The sequence below is a fragment of the Lepisosteus platostomus genome, chromosome 19 (assembly GCF_059453375.1).
Source record: "Lepisosteus platostomus isolate fLepPlt1 chromosome 19, fLepPlt1.hap1, whole genome shotgun sequence".
Classification (NCBI taxonomy): Eukaryota; Metazoa; Chordata; class Actinopteri; order Semionotiformes; family Lepisosteidae; genus Lepisosteus; species Lepisosteus platostomus.
This window is the reverse complement of record NC_142629.1, coordinates 2,314,828-2,337,055: the sequence shown is the minus strand read 5'-3', so window position 1 is coordinate 2,337,055 and position 22,228 is coordinate 2,314,828. Positions and strand designations below refer to the sequence as shown.

Here is a 22,228-nt window from a genome sequence, read left to right as displayed (position 1 = left end):
TCTGACCTGGAAGTGACTGTTTGGTAGACTGGGCGAAAATAGGGTTAATGTTTTTTAATTCCAAAAATGGTTAGTATAACGTTTACCGTGAAAAGTACGCGCTGCATTAAGTTGCCGTACAATGTCATTATTTTGAATTATGTCAGCTTTCACTGTTCAATGGAAACCAAAATTGAATTTAACATAATTTTATAAACTTAGGAAGAGTTCTGTTGCGAAATACACCGAAGACCGCTTATTAAAACCACCCGAGAGAGGGACACATATGTATATTAATTAGTTATGCCTAGAGAGGTATTGGCTCTTTGGAAGACTTTAGAGCCTTTATTAGACTACAGGGAAAAGGTATATTGCGTTAAAGTCTCAATAATTAGTATTTATTACAATATGTAGTCATAAGTATCCTTTTGCAAACTGACAATTAAACTATAACTTGTCAATTTATCCCCTATTAAGCATAGGTTTAAAATTAAGATAGATGATAATTGCGTCTTTTCTGAAAGCATCCCAGAACCTTTACAACATTTGATTTAGTTATGACCTGTTAAAACGTTCTGGATTGATCTGCAAAATGATATTAAAACGTTTTCTAGATTTTACATTTCGTTTAGGGAAATACATGTGATATTATATAACGGCATATCTCCAGGCTATTTCTAAATGTAAGAATATAAAAGTTTTGCGTACCTTATCTTTATTTACCTCATTTAATCTGTTTTTGTAAAATGCAACTGATGGTGTTATATGTACTCTTGTGTATTGTATGTAGTTTTGTAAATAAAAATAAAAAACGTCTATTAGCTTCTGAAAGAAAAGCGACATTTCATTCGCGATCCAGAAATTATTTTCATTACCACGTTCACGTCTTCCAAGCGCGCTTTGCAGAATAGACTGAACAAAATGTTTATTTTTTCACTGCTTGCGTGTCTTCCTAATATGTGCATTTTACATTTATCGTCAACAAGTACTGAAAAAACTCGGTTGATTCGGTTGACTTCCAGTCCAATAAGAACATCATGTTTTTTAAGGAACGTTTGTACGTATTGAACTTTTTCATAAGGGCGAATTCAGGTCAATGAAGCCCCCTTTAGGAACAGCGGCTGTCTGTCTGCGAGCAGAGGGAATTAACGGGGTCTGGGAATTGTACCGGGACGTCGGTGAGTAATTATTTTTTGACAAGGGATGCGTTTATTTATTTGCAGCAGTACAGTGATGAGCTCCCCTTTAGGGCGCATGTGCGAACGAACAGAGCCCTGCGCCTGCGCAGACGGCTTGGGGGAAACGCTGGCACTTTCATCACAGGACGCCCATGGCAACGGGCGTCACGTGACCGTACATGGCGCTCCTGCTGCCCTCTGTTTACTCTGTGCTCAAGTAAACTGTGCTCTTAGGGGTTCTCCCTCTCCAGGGTCCAGGGTCTGCACGTATGTGAGTGAGAGCTCTTTGCTTTCGGCACGGGCATTTTTCCCCCCACGTTGTGCAAAACGTTAATTGGCTTTTAGCTCACTCACATGGACAGACGAAGACAGCTAGACTGGGCTGTGCAGCACAAATGGAGCTAAAGGTGCACAGAGAGTGCATCCGTTTTCCCATTGAGACAGTAAGGACAGTACCTGAAAGGCCGTGTGGTGCTGTGGGCCATGTCATCCAGACTCAAAACCTTCTTCTTCAGAAAAGCCTTTACTTAACTGGTTCCGTTCTTCACCCCTCTGCTCTTCTTAATACCACCTTCCACGGTCTCCTCTGTTGTTATTGTTGTATTGCTGTAATTATAATTGTGTCCTATCTTGTGAAATCTTCTTATTTATTGTTGTAGTCTTCTTATTTATTGTTATTGTCATCCTGTAAAGCGCTTTGAGAAGCCACCTTTAAAGGCGCTATATAAAATAAAGTTTATTATTATTATTATTAGTAGTAGTAGTAGTAGTCAGACTCTCAGGCTCAGTGATGGCTCAGCAGCCATAATGACTGACCTCACACTCACTCTATTACACATGGCAGTGTACACATCTCACATACCCAGACAGACATCCTGTAATGTCATGTGGAATACCAATGCCACGTTCACTTGACACCTGTTCAATTCATAGACATAACCACCAACCCACTGAAGCTCAGCAGGTGTGAGCCTGGCCAGTACCTGGATGGGAAACCTCCTGGGAAAACTAAGGTTGCAGCTGGAAAAGGTGTTGGTGGGGCCAGCAGGTGGCGCTTACCCTGCCGTCCATGTGGGTCCTAATGCCCCAGTATAGTGACGGGGACACTATACTGTAAACAGGTGCCGTCCTTCGGATGAGACGTAAAACCGAGGTCCTGAAAATCCCAAGCCTTTTCTCGGAAAGAGTAGGGGTGTAACCCTGGCATCCTGGCCAAACTTCCCATTGGCCCTTACCAATCATGGCCTCCTGATAATCCCCCTCTGTGAATTGGCTTCATCACTCTGCTCTCTCTGCTTCATCAGTGTGCAGAAAAGCGCTATATAAGTGTAAGCAATTATTATTAACCAATAATTCTGCCTTCAACCACCACAGTGCTGCCCCAAACTCGCTCTCACCCTGGGGAAGACTGTAAGCCCCACATACTGGGTCTGCCATCTGGATGGGGTATCTCTCACGAAATATGAATCTGTCATCTGGTCATGTGCTGACAGAACATGCAGGACACATTCAAATAGCTGTCCAACCTTACTCGCTTTAAAAAGATCAAAAAAATTATAACCTGCTCTGCTCTCAGCTGCTGTAACAGATTTAATATGAATGACATGAGTATGAATACAGGAACACATTTAGAAGACTATCATTGCTAGATTATCTTAAAACTGATGTTGTGTTGATCTTGTGTAAAGCACATTATAAGCAGCTCCTTGTTAACCTCCTGACAACCGTGAACAGTCTCTGCTACCCTTTTGCTCACGTAATTGTGAAACTAACCAGGGCTTCGGACTGGGAATGAACTGAGCTGGACTGTGACAGATGTGCTGTTTTCAACGCATAGATAGAAGACGTGATTCTTATGCTTTAAACATTGCTGTTATTCAACTATGTTATTGCTTCTGGCAGTGAACCCAGCAGTCTGTATATTGTATGTTAAGTCGAATAGTCCAGGCAAGTCACTTTCCAGAGATATTTCTATATATAGAGAGAGAGCCCAGGTACAAATGCAAAGATAAAACAGAGTCTTGCAAATGAAAACTGTGTTTACAGTGTACAAAGGTCTGTTTGACAGAGGCTTATCACAATAAGAAAAGGTGTGGAGAGCTTTACTGTTCAGGAAGGACTCTGATTTTAATCTAGGAGCATTCTCAATATAAAGAGATGTATTTCCATCATGTATTAAGCCATACCACATTGATACAAGTTGGATGTGCCTTGATGATTTATGTTTGGTTTTATTTAATTAAAAGTTCCCGGATAATTATTCCTTCTATCGAACATTGTTTCATTGAATCATTTTAAACCATGTTTGTGGTATTCATGTGAAGGACGACCTGGTTTTGCTTAGAAACAGTTCTTTTGTAAAAAAACAACATTCTATTCAATAAAACAAAACAAACGTCGAACATTTGATGCAGCAGACATAAAATGAGTCTGTGCTTCTTGCTTCCGAAATACTAGGATTTCCAGTAAAGAAGAACAAACTTTCAGTCAGGTAAAAATCAGTTCAATCCTTCAGCAGTGCCGGCTGGAGTCCTTTGTTCGGTTGAAAGCAGGCCAGACAAACAGGGCTCGGTGGATGAAAAGAGATTTGAACTCCATTTCACAAAAACAAGCCAGATAGTCTTTCATTCGCTGGAGTGTGTTTTGCCTGTTAGTTCCTCTGGGTTCCCCTGTTCTTAACATCACACCTGTTAACATACAAAAAGACCATAGCCATTGTTTAGAAACAGACAGTAACGACAGGAAGCTATTCAAATCATTTAAACCAAGAGATTGACCTGCCTAAATCACTCGTGGAAAATTGGCTGTTTTTTTAATGAGACAAATCAGTTACAAATGTAACAGACTACAACAAGGAAGTCTAGGAAAGAAAGGAAAACAATACTTAAAATACCCCCCCCTCCCCCATATAAAACTACAGAGACAGCAGGGAGGGAGGAACTTCTGGTCCCAAAACCCATGTTATGGGCTCCTGGGGTGCCCAAATAATTGGACAGCAAGGGGGTGCTGAACCTGTCAAATTGTTTGACCGAAGATGTACGGTATATCCTGACCTGATCCTAGGGGTTAGAGAGGAGAGCCTCCTGTGTGTGTGAGCTCTGTTGGAACAGCCTGGGGTTAATTCCTCACTGGAAACACACCATTTTCAAACAAGAGGAAGCCACTCGCACCTTCAGTCTCTCCTGGGTTTCATTAGCCTGATCACCCGACTCTCATTCTTGTCTTTCTTGTAAGTGTCCCAGGGAGGTTGTTCCAGACTCCTACACCATTTTGCATACAGAAGAAACTCCCTATTTAAAACATTGTTCTACTTTTCACTTGCAGCGTGGCATTAACCTCAGATTGTGTTTTTAAATAATACGTTTGTTCTGGAAACACGTTTGTGACTTTGTAAACTTGTTTGTAAATTTCTCAACTTGTTTTTCTAAATACTTTCTCACGCTGGTCTACATCTTGCTTTCAGCATAAATGTCAAGATTCATTTTTTTAAATCGAAGTGTCAAGGGATAATAAATTCATGCACTTAATAGGTATGTGCTCCCTATTGTTTACTGTGGAGTATTTTAAGGCCTAAAGCACTTCATTCAGTAGGATTCAGTAAAAATATTTATATAGTCCTTATGTTTTACAACATACATATAAAAGAAAGACTTTGATTGTGTTCCCTTTCAATGCTTTTCTCTGTGGCCATGTTGCACAAGGTGACCACGTCGATTAGCAGTATTCGTTAATGCTTAACCGAAAGTCAAATATCCTGCTTTTCGCTATTCCGTGTTTCCGTCTGGTGTGTGCGCTCTCTGAGCAAATGTAGCTGGTAATTTGACTAAACGTCCCCATGAAAAGTTTGAAACTCAATAGCGCCTGAGCATGAATATAGCACGAGAGTCTGAACGGGTGTCGAATGACAAATTCTACATCTTGTCTCGTTTCGTTAGTAACCGTCTATAATTAAATGAACTTAAAAAACACGAATGCATGTAAATGTAGATTTTCCTACGTGATTAACTCCGCTTAATAATAATAATAATAATAATAATAATAATAATAATAATAATAATAAAAACCTTGTTAGCGGGGCTATATTGGCGTTGTTTCGGTGGCTGTAGCTGGGCTAGATGCCGCCTCACTAGCGACAGTGGCGGAGACGGTGTGCAAGCTGCCTTCAGCCGGGGCCATGGGCAGAACCACTGGTGTCTGCAGCTCCGTGCCCCTCGGCCCCCCGCCGTGCCCGTTGGGTCTTGCCCTCCCTCGGAAGGAGCTCCTGATCCCGTTGGAGAGCCGGCTGGAGAGCCGCCTCACCAGCCCGGCCAGCCCCCTGTCCTTCTTCAGCAGCCCCACGTCGTCCTCCAGCTCCTCGGGGGGTACCTCGATGTTGCCCGTGTACCAGAACACCCACCAGATGAGGCTGAGGAAGATGATGATCGCGCCGGCGTAGATGAGGAAGTCGTAGAAGAACAGGTCCCCGAACACCCCCACTAGCAGGACCGCCAGCCCGAAGATATCGAAGGCCACCGCCAGCCAGAATGCGCAGGAGCAGCGGCCAAGCCCAGGAAGACCTTTTTCCATAGCTGGGGCAGGTGTGTGCCGGCCGAGACAACTCTCCCCTGGCCTCTCAGGCGAGCATAGCGCACCTGTTACCTGCAGCCTCCCGCAGAGGCTCGCGTTTCAGCAGAAGCTCCGAGGTGCCCGTCTGTGTGCGCGCACACAGGTGGAGGAGACAGGTGTGGAAACGCCGCGAGTCAGCCTCACCTGAGCTGCCCTGGAGGACACGGAGCGCAGGCACCTCGCGAGGGGGGGGGCTATGTCGTCACAATAGCGCTGCACAGCAACAAAGGTGCAGGGACCAGCCAGGTAAGGTGGGGGAATTTAACCTTTGCATAGCCTATTGTACACACCGTGCCGTATATACACCTGTTTGTAACTTTTTAAGAGACGGTTTGTAACAGGTTCGGATGGATAATCAACGTTTAAAAGTGTTTTCAGGCAAAGTGCAACGAATCATTAATTTTATAATAAACCCCGAAATAAGGGGCTTGTATACATCGTGATTTACCGATTCGTCTGATCGTGTACTTGTTTCCTCTAGGAAATATGAGTGTTTAGGGGATACCATTACATAAATGACAATCGGAAGGAAAAAGCGTGGAAAGTAAGTTTATTTTTTCAAAGTGTGTCAGCAGCGTCCACCGGCGAAGAAGCAACACCATTATTACAATAAAAATGAACAGTTTTGTGAGTGAATAACCGCAACGTTTTCTTCAAGCAGGTCACCCCAGATGTTTCCAAGGAAGCGATCATCTGTATCAAACTTTTGTCCAGTCTCTGAGATTAATACATCTCTTTATATATATATATTTTAAAATAATACAGTAATACGAAAATCTCGACTAAATCAGAAGTTGAGTCTAAGCCCGAGAATCATTTCACCGGACGGTATCTCCACCTGGTGGAAAAACTCAGAATAAGATTTTAGTTCAGGGTTACTCAGCGGGCAGACACTTAAAGGTCTAGCAATTTGTCAGTTCAGTGATGAAGGTGCGGCTTGTAACTTTTCTGCGCTGGTCTGGCTTGGAGGGCTGGGGTTTTAACTGGGCTCCGTTTTAGTTTCCAGTGGTTTTGCTCTGCGAGTTACAGGATTAACCGAAAACCCCGCAGGGAGCTCCCGTCACCCTGAACCCCGCAAAACAACACCGGGGGCTACCGCACTGACAAACGGGGCTCCCTCATGCTGTTAATAACGAAAGCACGAAAGAGAAACCAAGACGCCAAACGGTGGGAATGACGGTACACTCTGCAGAGTATCCTCGATTATGTATTTTACTTTTAGAGACTATAGAAAGATTGTACAGATTTCACGAAAGCGCAGGGGCCACAGGGTGGACAGCCAACTCCAGGTCTGACCGCATATCATTCCAGAAAGACGGCGCATCGGTCACGCCCGGTGTCTGCAGGCCACAGGCTGACAGCGTCCCACCCGCAGGACAGGGGAAGACCCACCGCCCTCGGCGCCGGCCTAACGCGTGTTCTCGGATCGCTGGTCACCGGGACAAGGGAAGAAATGCACACAGGCAGCAGGGATCAGGCAGCAGCGGTGAAGAAACGTGTCAAATTCTACGCGTGGTGCGTTGTGCATCGCTTTTTTTTTTCTTTCCACCCGCAGCTGACGGGGGAGAAGCGGGCGAGCCTGACCCTCCGGACAGCAGCCGCTGGAAAATCCTTTATCAATAACGACCAGAATAAAAACAACAGGGGGGCTCATATAGATTTCAAGCGCGGAGCCAGCTGGGAGACCCTTCTGTTGTGCTTCTATATATCACTGTAGAATAGTACTGTACAGCGGAGCGGCCAGATGGACCCACGCGTGTAAATACAGACATACAAGCCGTATATGAGCTGTTTATGTGAGGATATATACAGTACGAGGGGGGAGACTGCGTTTACTTTCGCCGAGGTAAGGAGGGCAGCATCACGGGGCCGGTCTGGATGCATCTGCGTGTTTAACCGATGAGATGTCCCAAACTGAGGTCTCCTAATAAGGGGCAGGAGGCGTTGCGAGCGGCGCCCAGGAATTCTGTGCCTAGCATGGCGAGGATCTGGCACACGTCTTCCGGATGACCCCCTTGTACCGGAGCTTCTGCTTGATGACGGGCACCCACACCAGCCCCGTCACCAGGAACATGAGTCCGATGGACAGGCAGACGGGCCCCAGGGCGTAGGGCACCTTGGCCGCCCTGGTGAAGTAGAGGAAGGCCAGCACGGTGCCGGCGCCGAACAGCAGCCCGCCGGCCGCCATGATGATGATGGGCTTGTGGAAGTAGGTCCAGCGGGCCGGCTCCTCTCCCGCGGGCCCCGGGTCCGGGCGCAGCGCCCTGCGCACCGGGCTGGCGGTGTCCTCGGCCGCCGGCCTGCAGTCTCCGCCGGAGGCCATGATGCCCGTGGAGAGCATGGCAGCCGCCGGGCCTGCGGAGAGAGTCGCGGCACGGCAGCTCAGCAGCTGGAGGTGGAGGCAACACGATCCCTGGTGCATTTAGGGCCAACAGAGGACGTGTCTGAAAGACTCCAACACAGTTCTAGCAAAAGAGCAGGATCGCGTGTTCACTCCAGGTTTAACCCTTTAATTTCTGGAATGACTTGTTGATGTATATTGCGTGTTATAATTCTTCTTCTTTAGGCGTTAGGGTGTTTGGCGTACTCTCTCCCGCCCCCCCGTCCCGAAAAGCCCCCCAGATGGTTTATAACCTGAGTCACACGCGAATGTGATGTACTTACAGGGCAGCGCGCAGCTGTGAGCGCAGGAGGCCTCGGTGAGATGCGGGTCCGAGAGGCGGCGCTCCGGGCGGCTCGGGAGCGGAGCAGGGAGGAGGCAGGGTGAGGAGATCGCAGCGGCTGTCACCTGGCACCTGAAGGGCAGGACACGGCGAGAGAGAGGGTGGGCTGCCCCCCTGGAGGGCCACCTGTACAAGCCTGAATGTGCAACCTGTACGTGCAGAATGAAGACATCATTAAACGAAAACGGTATATAAATAAAGCCTGTATTTGGGGGGGCAGTTCGCCTCGCTTAGATCTGTCGCGACGAGTCAAGGGCGTGCAGATGAAAGTTTTTTCTGAGAGTCAGAATCGGGAGATTTGAACATCTGAAAAGGGGGCACTCAGGAGCGCGCGAGAAAAAACAAACGAACAGACAGGTGCGAATGTTACGGGTGCGAGCGGGTGATTTGAGATCCATCGCGCTCCAAAGCGTTGAGTTACAGAAAGATAACGATCACAGAAAAAAAACCCCGACAGTGGCGCACTCTTAATAAGTCCCACTCACCCAGAAGAGCAGAAGCCAGCTGCTACAGCAGTAAACATCACATCACACCCCCCGGGAGAAAGCGGGGGGAATGGTTACGATTTATAGACAATCCCGTTTGCAGGGTTCCGCGCTCGGAAGAGAAAGGGCTTCCCGCTGGGGTCCAGCACACTTACCGACCCGCCTGCCCCTCCGGCCGCCAGCTGCTCGCTCTAGGGTCCGAGAGAGCGGGCGCGAGCGCTCAGGGTCCGGACCCACCCCGGGGGGGGGGGGGGGTGGGAGGGACAGCCGGCTCGCCCGCCCCCCTACCCGCGGCCCTCGAACCACAGTCCGCCCGCTGCTGTGAGAGGCGTCTATAATAAAACACTCCGCCACCGCATGAAATACTAAACAGTGCCGTCAGAAATACTAAACAGTGAGACAAGCAGAGTTGTTGAGGGCGGCCCTTCCAGAAAGCTTGGAAAAAGGCTCCTGCCTGGATAGTCCGAGGTGCTCGGAACCTGACTCTGAATCCCTCCGGGAAACAGTGTTGGACGCGCGGGGCGTCTTCATTCTCTCAGCAGCTTATAGACGTCGAATACAAAATGAAAAATGAAAACACAACACTGGGATTATTTACGCGTAGCGTGTCGCTGTCGCCAATGAATGAGACAGGTCGCGTGGAATACGCCGCATTGAAAATACCAGCATAACTGGTCTTATATTGGTATAACAGTATAAACAATATCATTTCCTCGCGTAAGAAGCGAGGAAATGGAGCTCACGCCCATCACTTGATACGGGGCAAATAGAGGGCTGAATGAGAGTGGAAAATAATAAAGCAAATACGACACGGACCACCCCACTCTTGTTTCTCGCTCGTGTACACAAAGGCCGAGAGATGTATGACACGACACAAACACACCTGCGGGGGTGTCGATCTCTCTGCTCCACCCTGTCACCTCCCACCGCCCCTTAGACGGGGACAGCAGAAACCCACACACACACACATATATACTGTAAATAAGATGTATGGGCTTCGCCGAGGTACCAGTTTCAGAGGCGACTCTTGACAAAGCTGTGGTTCACACCTCTGGTCCTGGGGGAACCCTGTCTCCGGGTTTTGTTCCACCGAAGTTCTTCATAACAGGCTAATGGATTTCTTTTTTTTTCTCCCTTGAGACATAGTTTTCTCTTTCAGATCTTAAAAAGACAGCACCAGTATGTCATTGCTGTGACCACCCCCTATAATAATTCCGAGTTTCCGATATTCCCTGGCGCAGATGAGACGCTCTGACCGACAAAGGGAAAGTCTGATATAGTGTCCCTCCCACCTGTGCCTGCTCGCCTCTCAAGAGCTGTCCTGACAGGAATAAAGGAGCAAACTCTCCATGAACAGGCTGAGGGGAGATTGCATGCAGTTCCGCTTGCTGCAGTTGCTGGAGTTCGGGTATTTTACAAACCACGCACTGAGCGCAGACGCGGATGAACAGAAGTTTCTTTTTTTTCAAAGAATGTTTTTATGTAAACACCAGAAATACAAAAAAAAGGAGACAATATTAAAATAGATACAGAAATAGACACAATTCACCAATGTAAAAACTAAAAACGATACTCTTTACACATTTCCGCTGCAGGTCTTGCCTTTGGATTCCAACGGATGAACAGGGGTCTTGACCTGCCAGCAGCCCAGCGGACGTCATCAGTTCGCACCGGCGATTTAAAGCCGAGCTCGGACGAGCCCAGCGTGTCAACGGGCCACCAGCAACCTGGAACCCATGAACCACCGCGGTGAAGGCCTCCTCGCACGCTGCGCTCCGCGTCCCACCTCACGAGGAGAAGGCGGACTGAAGAGCAGCGGTACCTCGGTCCAGCGGGTCCAGCGGGTCCAGCGGTCCCCACAGCCACGAGGAGGACACTTGACATCGCTGGGGAGGGGACTGAGAGCGAGGTCTGGTCAGTATCCATCGTGCTGTAATGTATACACCCTCGCAGGCGCCTCTGTGTGTGTGTTTATATACTGCGCAGCACCGTCCCTGGCCTCGCAAAGCCTGAGCGATTAAGACGGGTCGTCTGAGGGGCCTGAGGCGGACAGCTTTCAAATCCCCTGTTATAAACCAACGCCGGCGAACAGCGTTTGTGCCGGTTTGTGCCGTTGAGAGTAACTTCCCAGCTGCTTTCGCTCCTTAGACATAGCGTCTCCCTTTTCAGGGGGTGACCGTGCCCAGCCCCCCTACAACGTCGTAGGGGAACCGGACTGGTCTCAATCGTTAGGGCGGCGATTGTGCCGGTTTGAGCCGTTGAAAAGTAGTGTTTGTGCTGCTTTCGTCCCAGAGATATAGCGCCTTGGGTTTCCGGTGATCACATGGCCACGCACGGTGACTGCCGAGTTCAAGCGTCCGTTACCGGTGCGAGAGGAACAGTTCTGCAACTGTGTTCCTCTGTTTCCCCGGGTGGGGTGCGGCGGCGGTGGATTTTGCATTTAATATCAGTGTCTTCTGTGCGTTTGTGTGAGCAGGAAAATTAAATGTGTCACGAATATCACACACCCTAACCAGGAGAGTTGCGGGTGTAGTCTCAAAAAGCGAACACTAGCAAACAATTGCATGTGCTTACCAAGAGGCTTTAACGAGCAAGTCTTAATATTTCGTAGCGGTGTGGTTTTTTTAAAAAAAAATCTGAAGAAGTGATCAGTTTCTCACTGCCTCCTTCTTAAACACGCACACCAAGGGACGTGTAAAGATTCGACCGGTCAGTCGAGCCACGTGTTCAAAGAGACTTGAATCTGCAACTTTACGAACAACAAGACCACTGTTGCACTCTTTTTTTTATCTTTGTGTTTCCGGCCAGTCCTTGGTGTAGAATACAGCGTGAGGGCACACCTGCCCTCTGGAGACACAGGTATGGGTGCCCGTGTTAGATCCTCAGGTGAAGCCGAGTCTTCTGCAGTCTGCAATGTAATGACCCAGACATGTTTGCTTGTGCTGCTCCATGAAGTTGCCCACCCGCCCGTCGAACAGCACCAACGACGAAACTCACCGCAATCGTTAGTGCTGCTTTTTTCCGGTTTGTGTCGCTGTAAGTAGCGTTTGTGCTGCTTTCCTTTCCGAGATATAGCGCCTTGTTTTTTCGGGTAATCACGCGATTATCTGCAAGGACGTTTACAGGTACCAACAACCTCGGTACTTGAACTCCTGGTTGTGATGAAAAAAATGGGGGCAATTTGTTTTCCGAGTCTGTCTGCTCGGGTGGGGTGGATGTTCAATATATTTCAATATAGCGCCTTCTTTTCCTGGAAGTACAAAACAGCAAAGTCACGACCACCAGATCTTTCAGTTGTGATCTTTTGATCAGTTGACCCCAGACTTTCCAGCCTTTACACGAATAAACGGTCTTACATTTAGGGGGGAGTTACTATGTTAGTTCATTGGGTTAGGTGTTTTCTTTTAATTTTTAACCATGTTCTCGAAAATGTATTGCTTGTGTACTCCTTTCATTGGTGAAGAAACACCAGTTTCCAAATTACCGCTGGTACAACTCGAGATTCACATTTTTAGGTGTTAGTTTCAAGATCGATGTAATTTAACAATAAAAAACAAAATTGAAAGCACCAGCATAATAATATGATGATCATAGACTTTACATTTCTATTCATTTTTTAAGTACAAAGCAGAAGGCGTTTCCCTTAACTTAAATATACGATTACAATTGTTCAAATACCATGTATTAATTACAGAAAGCAGCGGAGACAGTTATATTGCAAATAAAAAATGTATTTATTTCGAAGAGCACGGGGCATTGTGAATGATTGTCAATAAAGACATTAAAAAATAAGCCGATGTAGTTCTTTTGCAAATAAATAAAGCATTTTAAAAATAGATTCTCAATGACGGTAAACAAGCCGATCCACCTGGCGCTGCTAGTTTGAACAGCTCTCGGACCCGTGATTGGCTAAACCCCCGAACAGCTCGGGCCGCGATTGGGTGAAGAGTGAGAATCGACACTCTGATTAGGTAAAGCGCCACAGCGGAAGTTCTGTGTACCGTGTGTGCTGTATGAGCACGCTGGATATACAGCAACACATCCATTGGTTTCCAATTACTGATCGATCTAAGAGAAGACGCACTGACGTCAAAACTGAATAGCAGACAATCAATGTCATGGTATTCACAGCGCGTTCACGACTCCGATAGCATGTCACGATGGGAGTGCACACATCACGATCACATTAAGTCCATATATCGCGATATGACATACCCCGACAAAACGCCCCCACCCCCATGTCAAGACATGAAGCCCGCATATCGTGATATGACAAAAATTGTCACGCCCATGTCGCGATATGAAGCTAATATATCGCGATATGACATGCCGAGACAAAACGCCCCCCACCCCATGTCGCGACATGAAGCTGCCATATCGCGATATGACAAAATTTGAAACGCCCATGTCACGACATGAAGCCCGCATGTCGCGATATGACCAAAATTTGGAGCCCATATATCGCGATATGACCAAAATTGTCACGCCCATGTCGCGACATGGAGCCCATATATCACGATATGACATAAATTGTCACGCCCATGTCGCGATATGAAGCTAATATATCGCAATATGACGTGCCCCGCCCTAATGTCGCGACACAAAGTCCATATATAGCGACACAGATATATCCTATCTGGGTATATCATGTCCTGATATGAGACCTTTGTTGGGTGGCATGGAAATAAGGCACCAGTCGTGATATACACTGCCGCGAAATACATGCGATATACATGGGGTCCTTATCATTACATGTTGCGGAGGTCTTGTCGCGATGGTATCCCACGGTTATGCGTTTGGCAATCTTACAATCACGGTGATTTTACGTACTTTACAACCACAGGTTTATGTCATAGGTGGTTAACTTTTTGGCATGCGTCATGTCTTGGTGTTATTCACATCTAAGGAGGCTCATATGTTTATGGGTATTGATTGCCTTTAAAATGTTACGGGTGCGAGCTAAACTGTAACAGAGCGCTTGAACTCGGCAGACGGAGTCACTGGAGATCAAAGTCACTGTGCGTGGTCGCGTCATCACCGGAAAAACAAGGCGCTATCTCTCGGGAACGAAAGCAGCACAAACGCTACTTTCAACGGCTCAAACCGGCACAAACGCAGCACTGACGAATGAGGTGGGTTTCATCGTTTGTGCTGTCTGTAGGGGGGGCAACTTTACGGAGCAGCGCATAGTCTTTGCTGCCGTTTTTGTATAAAAAAAATATTTTGTATAAAAAAAGTATATTTTGTATATACTCTTGTATAAGCTGAAAGCATTTATATGAGGAAAAAAAATACGAGAGGTTACTACTGCAACTACCGCTCTCCCCCACGGACGAGGGGTCACACACAGCTCACTGTACTCTGTACGCAGTGCTACATGAGGCTGGACAACATTCAAACGTCGGAAACTCAAACAGCCACACAAGATGCACTGAACACGTCAGAGGTCCGTCGCCTCGTCACTGTTTCGAGCGAAACTGACGTCCCAGCGCCCACGACCACTTCGCCATATAATTTGGCAGTCCCGTTTTGAAAAGATTAAGGTCGACCGGAACCCTCACCCGTGCAATTAGAATAAAGGAAAGACTGGCGTAGGTCCGATTGTCGCGGGGTCCGAGGAGCGTTGAAAAAAATGCGCTGAGCCCGTTCAAGAAAAACGATTCTGTATTGCAGACGGCATTGGTGCTGTCCTAAAGCGCTGTAACAGCTCCTATTCCTGTAACCTAAAGCTCTATAGCACAAGCAGGCATAACATCGAATCATACAAAATCTATAGAAGACAAAGTCTGCAGGTGGAGACCATGCAAAGAGAAAGGGGTCGCAGAAGTGCTTTCTTGTGAACTAGTTTTATAACAGCAGAGTGATCCAACCTCTGAGCCCCCTGCCCCCCAAGAACCCACAGATCAGCAGGTGAAAGCTTCTAAAAAAACTGCAGAATGGTCTTTGCCATACTGCCGGAGCTGGGACGCAAAACCCCCAGACTGTGGGCAGGGCACATTGCCTCAGCAAATCCCTCCATGGGCTGCTAATTTAAATAAGTGTGTTCTATACTCCACTGGAATCCAGTGCAATGACACTAGCGCAGCTGTGATGTGCTCTCATTTTTACTCCAATTTGCAAAACATCACCCAGAGATGCGTGTAGGAAATGGCATTAGGGATTTATTGGGTTAACAAAAACAGCATTCGAGTTACCTGTCCTGAATATAAAACACAGGCATGGACAAAGCAGAACCATCTGAACCACAAGCTGGTATCTTTTCAATCGGTGCAGTGGAATTGCATCTTTACTCCCTCCTCCATTCCTCCTCTCATTTTGAGAGGTACTAAGGTGATGCAAACCAGTCTGCAGCTCTGTTTCAAGTCAACCTTCTGGTAGTAAGCGGCACTGTCTCCGCTTTCCATTTATTACTGTGCTGGAAAGAGGTGGAACGTTTCTATTTTCTTACGCAACGTCAGGGACTGTTGTTTCGAGTGTGCGGTCAGGGGGAGGGGTGTAAGGCAGGAGAGAAGTTTATAAAATAAAGTTCAGTGACAAGGCCCAGGTCTGTACACACTGGCACATTAATCCTCCTACCAGCCACACTTGCAGGAGCACTATAAACTCACACAACTGCTCACGTACACCAACACTGCCTAAGCCTTAACCAACAGTGAACCTCAAACAGTACAGAGGAAGCTTCATTCAAACTGCAGCACATCAGAACCGTTTAACCCATGCCTGGCACATGGCCCGTTTTGTAACTCAGACTGTCCTTGGAACTGGAAAGCAGTGTCAAGCTCTCAACTACTTTCCCTGCCTCTCTTTCACTTTGCCTGGCAAATCGGCACGCGCACATCCACACACGCACACACACAGATGACAAGAATTCCCGTACAGTCGCTGTGTGCACTAGTGCGCACGCGGAGACCTTTCTCGCTTGCGCTTTTAAAAATGAAGCCAGTTTTCTAACAGCTGGGCTCAGGAGTCCCGTGTGGGCGTGCCAGGAAGCGGGCGTGTCTTTAACACGACTGCGGCACTGTCCTCTTCTTCCGTTTCTGCAGTGGGGTTCTGGGTGATTTCTTGGCCGAATTGGACAGTTTCGATCGGGCCGAGGAGCCCTGGGTCTTCTTGGGGGGCGTCTTCCGCTGCAGCACCCCTGGCAGCCTGCGCAGTGCCAGAGGCTTCTTGGGGGTCTGGGACACCTTTGTTTTCGCCCCAATGCCCTGTTTGCCAGCTGTCGCCGGAAGGGATCCCGGAGAAGAACGGGGTTTGTTCCCCTTGATTTCTGCAGTTTGGGGCGCCGACTCAAGCTCCTTCCTTGCTGGTGCCTGAGAAAGAAAGAGACGAGTTAAGAACCTGCACCAATCATCTCATGAACTGTCTCTAAGGGCTGGAGGCCTTACACCCCCAAGGATGCCAATGTGCTTTGTGACCGAGGACGGCCAGACTAGAATTCAACCAGGCCTAACGCCCCTGCTCTTTCCAGCTGTGCCCAGGAATCGCTCATGCAGGTCTGCAGGTTCCTCTCCTGCGTCTCCTCCTGTCTCCCTGCAGCTCTCACCTCCCGCCTGGCCTTCTTCTGTGGCGTTTCTATGGGAACTAGCTGTGGAATCTCTTCTTCCTCAGCAGCTGGGCTCTCATGTTTCCCCAGAGTCGACATCGCTCTCTTCTTCTTGGTCTTGGGCTTGTCTGCCTTCTCCGCTTTCTGCAAAAATACTCAGCTGCTGTTACACAAACCAGATCTGAGGGCATGCAATACACTAGTAAAGGCCTCAGGGAGACCGTGCCGCTGTGGACCTACCTCCGCGCTGTCTGACCCGCCCTCCAGCAGGGCCAAGTGGCTGAGGTCAGAGGTGTAGATGGGCAGAGACACGGAGGACTGGCTCTTCAGATGGACGATCTTGATACTCTTTCCTTTCTGTGCCACACAGAGACAAAGAGACAGCGACACAAGTGGATTATTTTAAGCCAAACTCAACAACACACAAGCATAAGGAAAGGATAAATATGACATTTCATGAGCAACACTCAGGTTGCAACTACTGAAACAATCATATGAAACCGGAATGCTTTTTGCAAGTATTGTTATTGCTCGTTTCAAACTGAATGGAAGAAAGTAAAATTCCACTACCAGTCTGGAGTGCTTTAGCCACCCGAGTATGAATAACAGAAACCAGAGATTCTCAGTCATGGTCCTGGAGGTGTCCTGTATCTGTTGGTGTGGGTCCGAGCTGGGCCCTTAATCAGCAGAGCTAGCTGGTGCCTGTAACCGATCTGCTTGTTGGTTTAGGCCCTTTCTGCACTCAGTCTCCGATTTCAAAACCACTCCAGGTTACATGCAGGTGCAGAGAAAAAGCCCACACAAGCAAGCAAATCAGTGACTGTCAGCAATGAGCAGCACTGATGAAGGGTCCCAGTGGAACACAAACCAGCAGAGACGGATCTGAAACATGACCTCCCAGTCCAGGCCCTTGGGACCCCAGTCTGCCGAGTTCTCCACCAATTAATCTACTCGTTAGACATCTGTGTTTTTATCTCTACAACTGCAAGGGATTTTAAACTGAGCAGCCAATGCTCATAAGTAATGTGAGAAACTCCACTTTTTTTAGGGGCAGGAGGCAAAAAGATCTAATCGCATTACTAGCTCAAGTTTAGGGGGAAATTAAATTGGGCCCAGCACCAAGCTGGAATCCAACCAGCGCACACCAAGGACACCAGGATTAGAAACCCCTGACCCAGAACTAACAGCCACAAGACGTTCTAGCTCCCATCAGGCAGAAGGCGGCGACCCCAGCAGGGATGGGCTCACCTTGGGCAGCTTCTCCGCTACCGTGCTGAAAGCTGCTGCGATGTTCTCCACCACCTGGTCCACCGACATCTCTGAGTGAGCCACACGAGCCATGCTGCGACACAGGAGAAACACATGTGAGCCACCCGCAGGCTGCTAGAGACGAGGAGCACAGCAGCGCGTTTTAAGATTCAGCCGCTGAAGGACAGGGTTTTCCAGAGGACGTTAAGGAGCGTCACCAGAGGCCAGCCGCCTCTCTATTTGAGAGCGACCAGTGCGTTTGTCGACCAGACAAGAGCGTTCTGTATCAAGGCTGTAGAGACAAGCCCCAATCGAGCGAGGAAGCCCATCTGGATATACCTTGCATCGCTGTAGCACTGCCCATGTGCCAGCCCAACATGGAGGGAGAAGGGCAGGGAAATCGGGGAGTGCCGAGACAAAGCAACCAATCAGGACAACATCTAGACCACGGATAAAGGTGCATCATGGGAAGACGTTCCATGTGGGTCCTGCCCAGCACGAGGAAAATGAATTCCAGCTCCATGGCTGCTCATGAGACCGAGTGACCCAGATGGGCCTCCATCCTGCTGGACACCATCAACAGCCCAACATCCCCAAGCAGACAGGGCAGCCTGTGGAGTGGGCCGGCTCACCAAAAGGTCACCGCGGTAGCATGAAGCCAGGAAGTAACCCCCCCAGGAGAACTGCCCCGAGGCCGGGGGACCAGGAGAGGCGCGGAGTGGCCGGCGGCCGCGATGCTCACCAGCAGGGGCCCTTGTTGGAGACGCCCAGAGTGGAGCCCTGGATGAGCCGCGTCATGTCCCTCGCCAGCTGCTTCCCCTGCAGGTCCACGGAGAGGGGAGCCCTGCCGACACACGCAGACGTTAGCCGGGCTCACTGTGGCTCGACAGGACGCCTCGCACCACCCTCACAGACACCTGCACACATGGCGAGACCAGAGCGCCAACACGGGCTGCTGGCAAACCTGCTCCCAACTCCTGGACACAGAGCTTCCCCACAGAACCATCCCTCTGCTTACAAAGACCTGTGATCTGTGCAATTACAAGCCAGCGAAAACAAAAATAAACTGCTGGTAGGAAAACCACAGCCTCCCCAGAGGATTATTTCTGAAATAACTCAGGAGATGGTTTTCTAAACTGCCGTGTAACCAGCTGGTGTAGGATACTGCAATCACCCGAAATCAGATTTCAGCTTCACAGCTGGAAAACATCTGGTTTGCTGCCCCCCCCCCCAGTTCGAGGGCTTCCCCTGGCTAAGGCACTCACTGAGCTCTATGACCCAGGCGGTTCTGGGTTCGAGTCAGGGTCATGACACTATAGCTGCCTGTGACCAGGTGGCGCACAACGGGATCAGGGTGGGCTGGCGTTAGCCGGCCACGTGGCTATGAAACGTAGCCACGAGCCGATACAATGGGGGAAAAAAAGCAACTGGAGATGGGGCTTCAATATAAATAACTGTCAGTCCTAAACGTAAAGCAGAGCAGGTCCCGCAGGCTGGGTGGGCGTACTTCTTGCTCTGGTAGAAGTGCTTTCCGATGTGCGAGGGCAGGAGCCGGCGAACCCTGTCGTCTGCCAGGAAGAGGTCGAAGTTGCCCAGAAGCCTCCGCTTCGCTTCAAAGGACTTGTACTCCTTCTTCAGCACCCGGAAGGGCATCACCTGCCACAGGAGAGGAGGACAACCCGTTATCACCTCACCCCGACGAAGGACGAGGAACTTGGGGGGGGGGGGGGGAGTGTTTAAAATTTTTCTGCCAAGCAGTGGGGAACAGTGCCCCCTGGTGGCTAAGCTGGGGAGTACCTGTGTAATTCCTTTGACTCCCTTCTCCGAGAGCAGCCTCTTGTAGAAGCGCTCCGTCTGGTCAGAAGTCATGTTGGGCTCGTCCTTGGTGAAGAGACACACGTCCCCGGATTCCAAGCGCAGGCCATGGGGTAAGGGGCTGGACAGGAAGGCAAGAGTCTCCACTTCAGTGCCTTAGAAGACCACTGCAGCGACTTTCAAAGCCTGCTGCAATATTTCATCTATCCATGCATTTTCTAACCCCTTTATGCAATACAGGGAGGCAGGAGAGCCAGTGCCTCTACCTGCAAGCAGCGGGCACCCTGGACAGGATGCCAGTCCATAGTGGACATACAAAAACACAAACACACCCAGGCCAGTTTTTCCAGAAGCCAATTAACCTACTAGTATGTCTCTGGACTGGACTGTGGGGGCAGACCTACAGGAAACTGATGAGGACATACAAACCCCAAGCAGACTGTGCCCCAGGCCCAGAATTGAACACATGATCCCAGCGCTAACCACTGCGCCACTGTGCCACCTTACTGGCGAGTCACCTGGGGAAATACACATCTTCTCACAAACAACAGATCAATTCTTATCCTTGACTTCTCAACCCATAAGGGCCACAGCTATGCACGATCATGTATACTCTTGGTTTTTCATATATTCTGAAATGAGACAGACAAGCTAAATTGATCGAGATTTCCCTTCTTTTATACCCTCATAACCAGCCTATCAGAAGCCTGTGAACCGGACAGCTTGACTGTCGCCGGGCGGAAAGCCAGACTGAGCCAGTGGGACCCAGTGGAGCAGGTTTCACGCTTTCCTTCAAATCGCCACCAGCGCTCGAGATGGGAGGAGGGCCAGGCACGCTCGAAAGCAGACATTCGACTGCTCCACACCGTCAGAGACGCCGCAGCCCGCCAGTAACCCTGCCACGAACACTCACATGCGGATAGTCTGCTCCTTCTTGGGGACCTTCCAGAGAGTGAAGAGCAGGGAGATGTGCTGGTGCTCGTCCAGCAGGACGGAGCCCGAGCTGGGCGTGCTCTTCAGGTAGGCCAGCAGGGCCTGCGCAGCCTTCTTCACCTGCAACGACACGAGACACCGAATCCCTCAGTGCAGGTCAGGAAACCGGCGGCCTAAAACCACAACATCGCTTTCTTCTCAGTTGGGGGGGGTTTCATGGTTCTGCATTCATAGCCACAGGAAACCAGAGCCCATTCAGGACACACAAGGCAAGACTATATCCTGCACAGGACCCCAGTCCGCCACAGCCCCACACTCACGCAGGCAGGGGGAATTGAGCCTGGAGAAGTAGTCTGCTAGAAGACACCCGCAGATTTTGAGACAGCACACAGAGCCCACACAAGAGGTGTCCCCGGAGGCAGCAGTGTTACCACCATCTCACTACGGCATGCCTCCCTGCTATCAACATTAACCCGCACACCCAAAACACTAAACATTTTACGCTACTCTTATGAAAAACAAAATGACTGAGAGACTATGAATCCGAAAAACGAATGTATGGCCAGGTTAAACATGTTCCTGACCGATCTAAGTGAATGTCCTACCACTTCATCTTTCTCAAGCGCTCTCCTCGCTGCGATTTTCAGCAGTACATAAAAAAGCGATCAATTTCTATTTAAAATAAATTATAAGCTTTAGAGGAGCTGCTTATAAACGTGCATGTTTGTATTTCTTTTTGGTAGCTAATTATGACAACTGCTCGCCAGACTAAGAACTAGTTGCATCACACTCAACTCCTTCATGGGGAGACGGATATTGCGGACTTCTACACTAAGTTTAATGATAAATCAGGGAAGACTGGCTTATGCGCCCACCTGAAGATCATACGAAAAACCTACAACACATACGCTGCTATAAGAAATTAAGTTATTCAACTTATTTTAGAGTCGCCGCTTATCCCATTTAGCAGTTACCCTACAGATACGAGTAAAATACCCAAAAAGGTAACGTAAACGAACTGTTTAATTACGAATACTTTTTTATCGCTGGTAGACACATTCAATACAGAACACATCTCTCACGATCTCTGAATCTGCTATATTACCTGCGAGCGATCCAACTCCACACCACCGCTCTGATCGGTCGCCATGCTGCCTCTCCTGACACGTGCGGCCCACAGGACTCGGACATGCGTCAATCAACCACTTCCTGTTTCACTTGAAAGCCCAAACTTTATTTATAAACGAACTATGCTTCCCCAGCCCCCAACCTATTGTGCAGGCATGCGTAGATTGATCCTTATATATCCGGTTCGTTCCACGTTGTGCTATTTTTGTGTCGAGGAAGACTGTTACTGCAGCCTTATAAAATTGATGTGATCTTGGATTGATCTTGAAATATTCTGTGGGCGGGGGGAGTTTCTTTATAGCGTCTCCCTTAGAAGTCAACGGCAAAATCCACCATGGACACAATTTTTCGACTGGACAAATAATCATGGTTATTGAAATATTTACAGATCATAAAATTGGAATAAACGTTTTTGGTCTACATTGGGGCGGGGATCATTAATGTCATGTTCCTGCACTAATGCAAGACCCATTATAGATGCACATTTCAGAAAGTTCCCCTGAATAGAACAGTTGTTCACTGCCAGCATGTAAACAACAGAATAATACTGGCACAGAGGTATTTTAAAAAATAAAACCGACTTTCTGAAAC

At 48.6% G+C, this 22,228-nt stretch overlaps 3 protein-coding genes, 1 long non-coding RNA gene and 1 other non-coding gene across 6 annotated transcripts; 1 reads left to right on the top strand and 4 right to left on the bottom strand.

The window, feature by feature from the left end:
* Positions 1–3,176: 3,176 nt before the first annotated feature.
* LOC148644856 (transmembrane protein 238-like) lies at positions 3,177–5,957 on the bottom strand. Its single transcript, XM_088613313.1, has 2 exons — positions 5,222–5,957; positions 3,177–3,844 (listed from the first exon to the last, which is right to left on the bottom strand). The coding sequence occupies exon 1, from the start codon at positions 5,721–5,723 to the stop codon at positions 5,235–5,237; it is 489 nt and encodes a 162-aa protein (XP_088469439.1). The 5' UTR covers positions 5,724–5,957; the 3' UTR covers positions 3,177–3,844; positions 5,222–5,234.
* A 337-nt stretch (positions 5,958–6,294) lies between these two features.
* Positions 6,295–8,561, bottom strand: LOC148644855 (phosphoinositide-interacting protein-like). Its single transcript, XM_088613314.1, has 2 exons — positions 8,427–8,561; positions 6,295–8,117 (listed from the first exon to the last, which is right to left on the bottom strand). The coding sequence occupies exon 2, from the start codon at positions 8,101–8,103 to the stop codon at positions 7,735–7,737; it is 369 nt and encodes a 122-aa protein (XP_088469440.1). The 5' UTR covers positions 8,104–8,117; positions 8,427–8,561; the 3' UTR covers positions 6,295–7,734.
* LOC148644853 (uncharacterized) lies at positions 7,205–20,496 on the top strand. The gene is made up of 4 exons (XR_015928591.1): positions 7,205–7,277; positions 8,429–8,672; positions 10,566–10,884; positions 20,272–20,496. It is a non-coding gene; the product is annotated as an uncharacterized LOC148644853 (long non-coding RNA).
* Positions 15,112–21,764, bottom strand: rsl1d1 (ribosomal L1 domain containing 1). 2 transcript variants are annotated; one of them, XR_015928590.1, is made up of 10 exons: positions 21,615–21,764; positions 20,490–20,629; positions 19,559–19,697; positions 19,269–19,417; positions 18,504–18,605; positions 17,762–17,855; positions 16,754–16,870; positions 16,514–16,657; positions 15,382–16,280; positions 15,112–15,341 (listed from the first exon to the last, which is right to left on the bottom strand). XR_015928590.1 is itself a non-coding variant. In XM_088613302.1 (9 exons), the coding sequence occupies exons 1-9, from the start codon at positions 21,657–21,659 to the stop codon at positions 15,972–15,974; spliced, it is 1,239 nt and encodes a 412-aa protein (XP_088469428.1). In that variant the 5' UTR covers positions 21,660–21,764; the 3' UTR covers positions 15,112–15,971. The 2 variants fall into 2 exon arrangements, 1 of the variants encoding a protein (XP_088469428.1); XM_088613302.1 differs by having other exon boundaries at positions 15,112–16,280.
* LOC148644854 (small nucleolar RNA SNORA55) lies at positions 18,041–18,172 on the bottom strand. The gene has a single exon (XR_015928616.1). It is a non-coding gene; the product is annotated as a small nucleolar RNA SNORA55 (small nucleolar RNA).
* Positions 21,765–22,228: the final 464 nt, after the last annotated feature.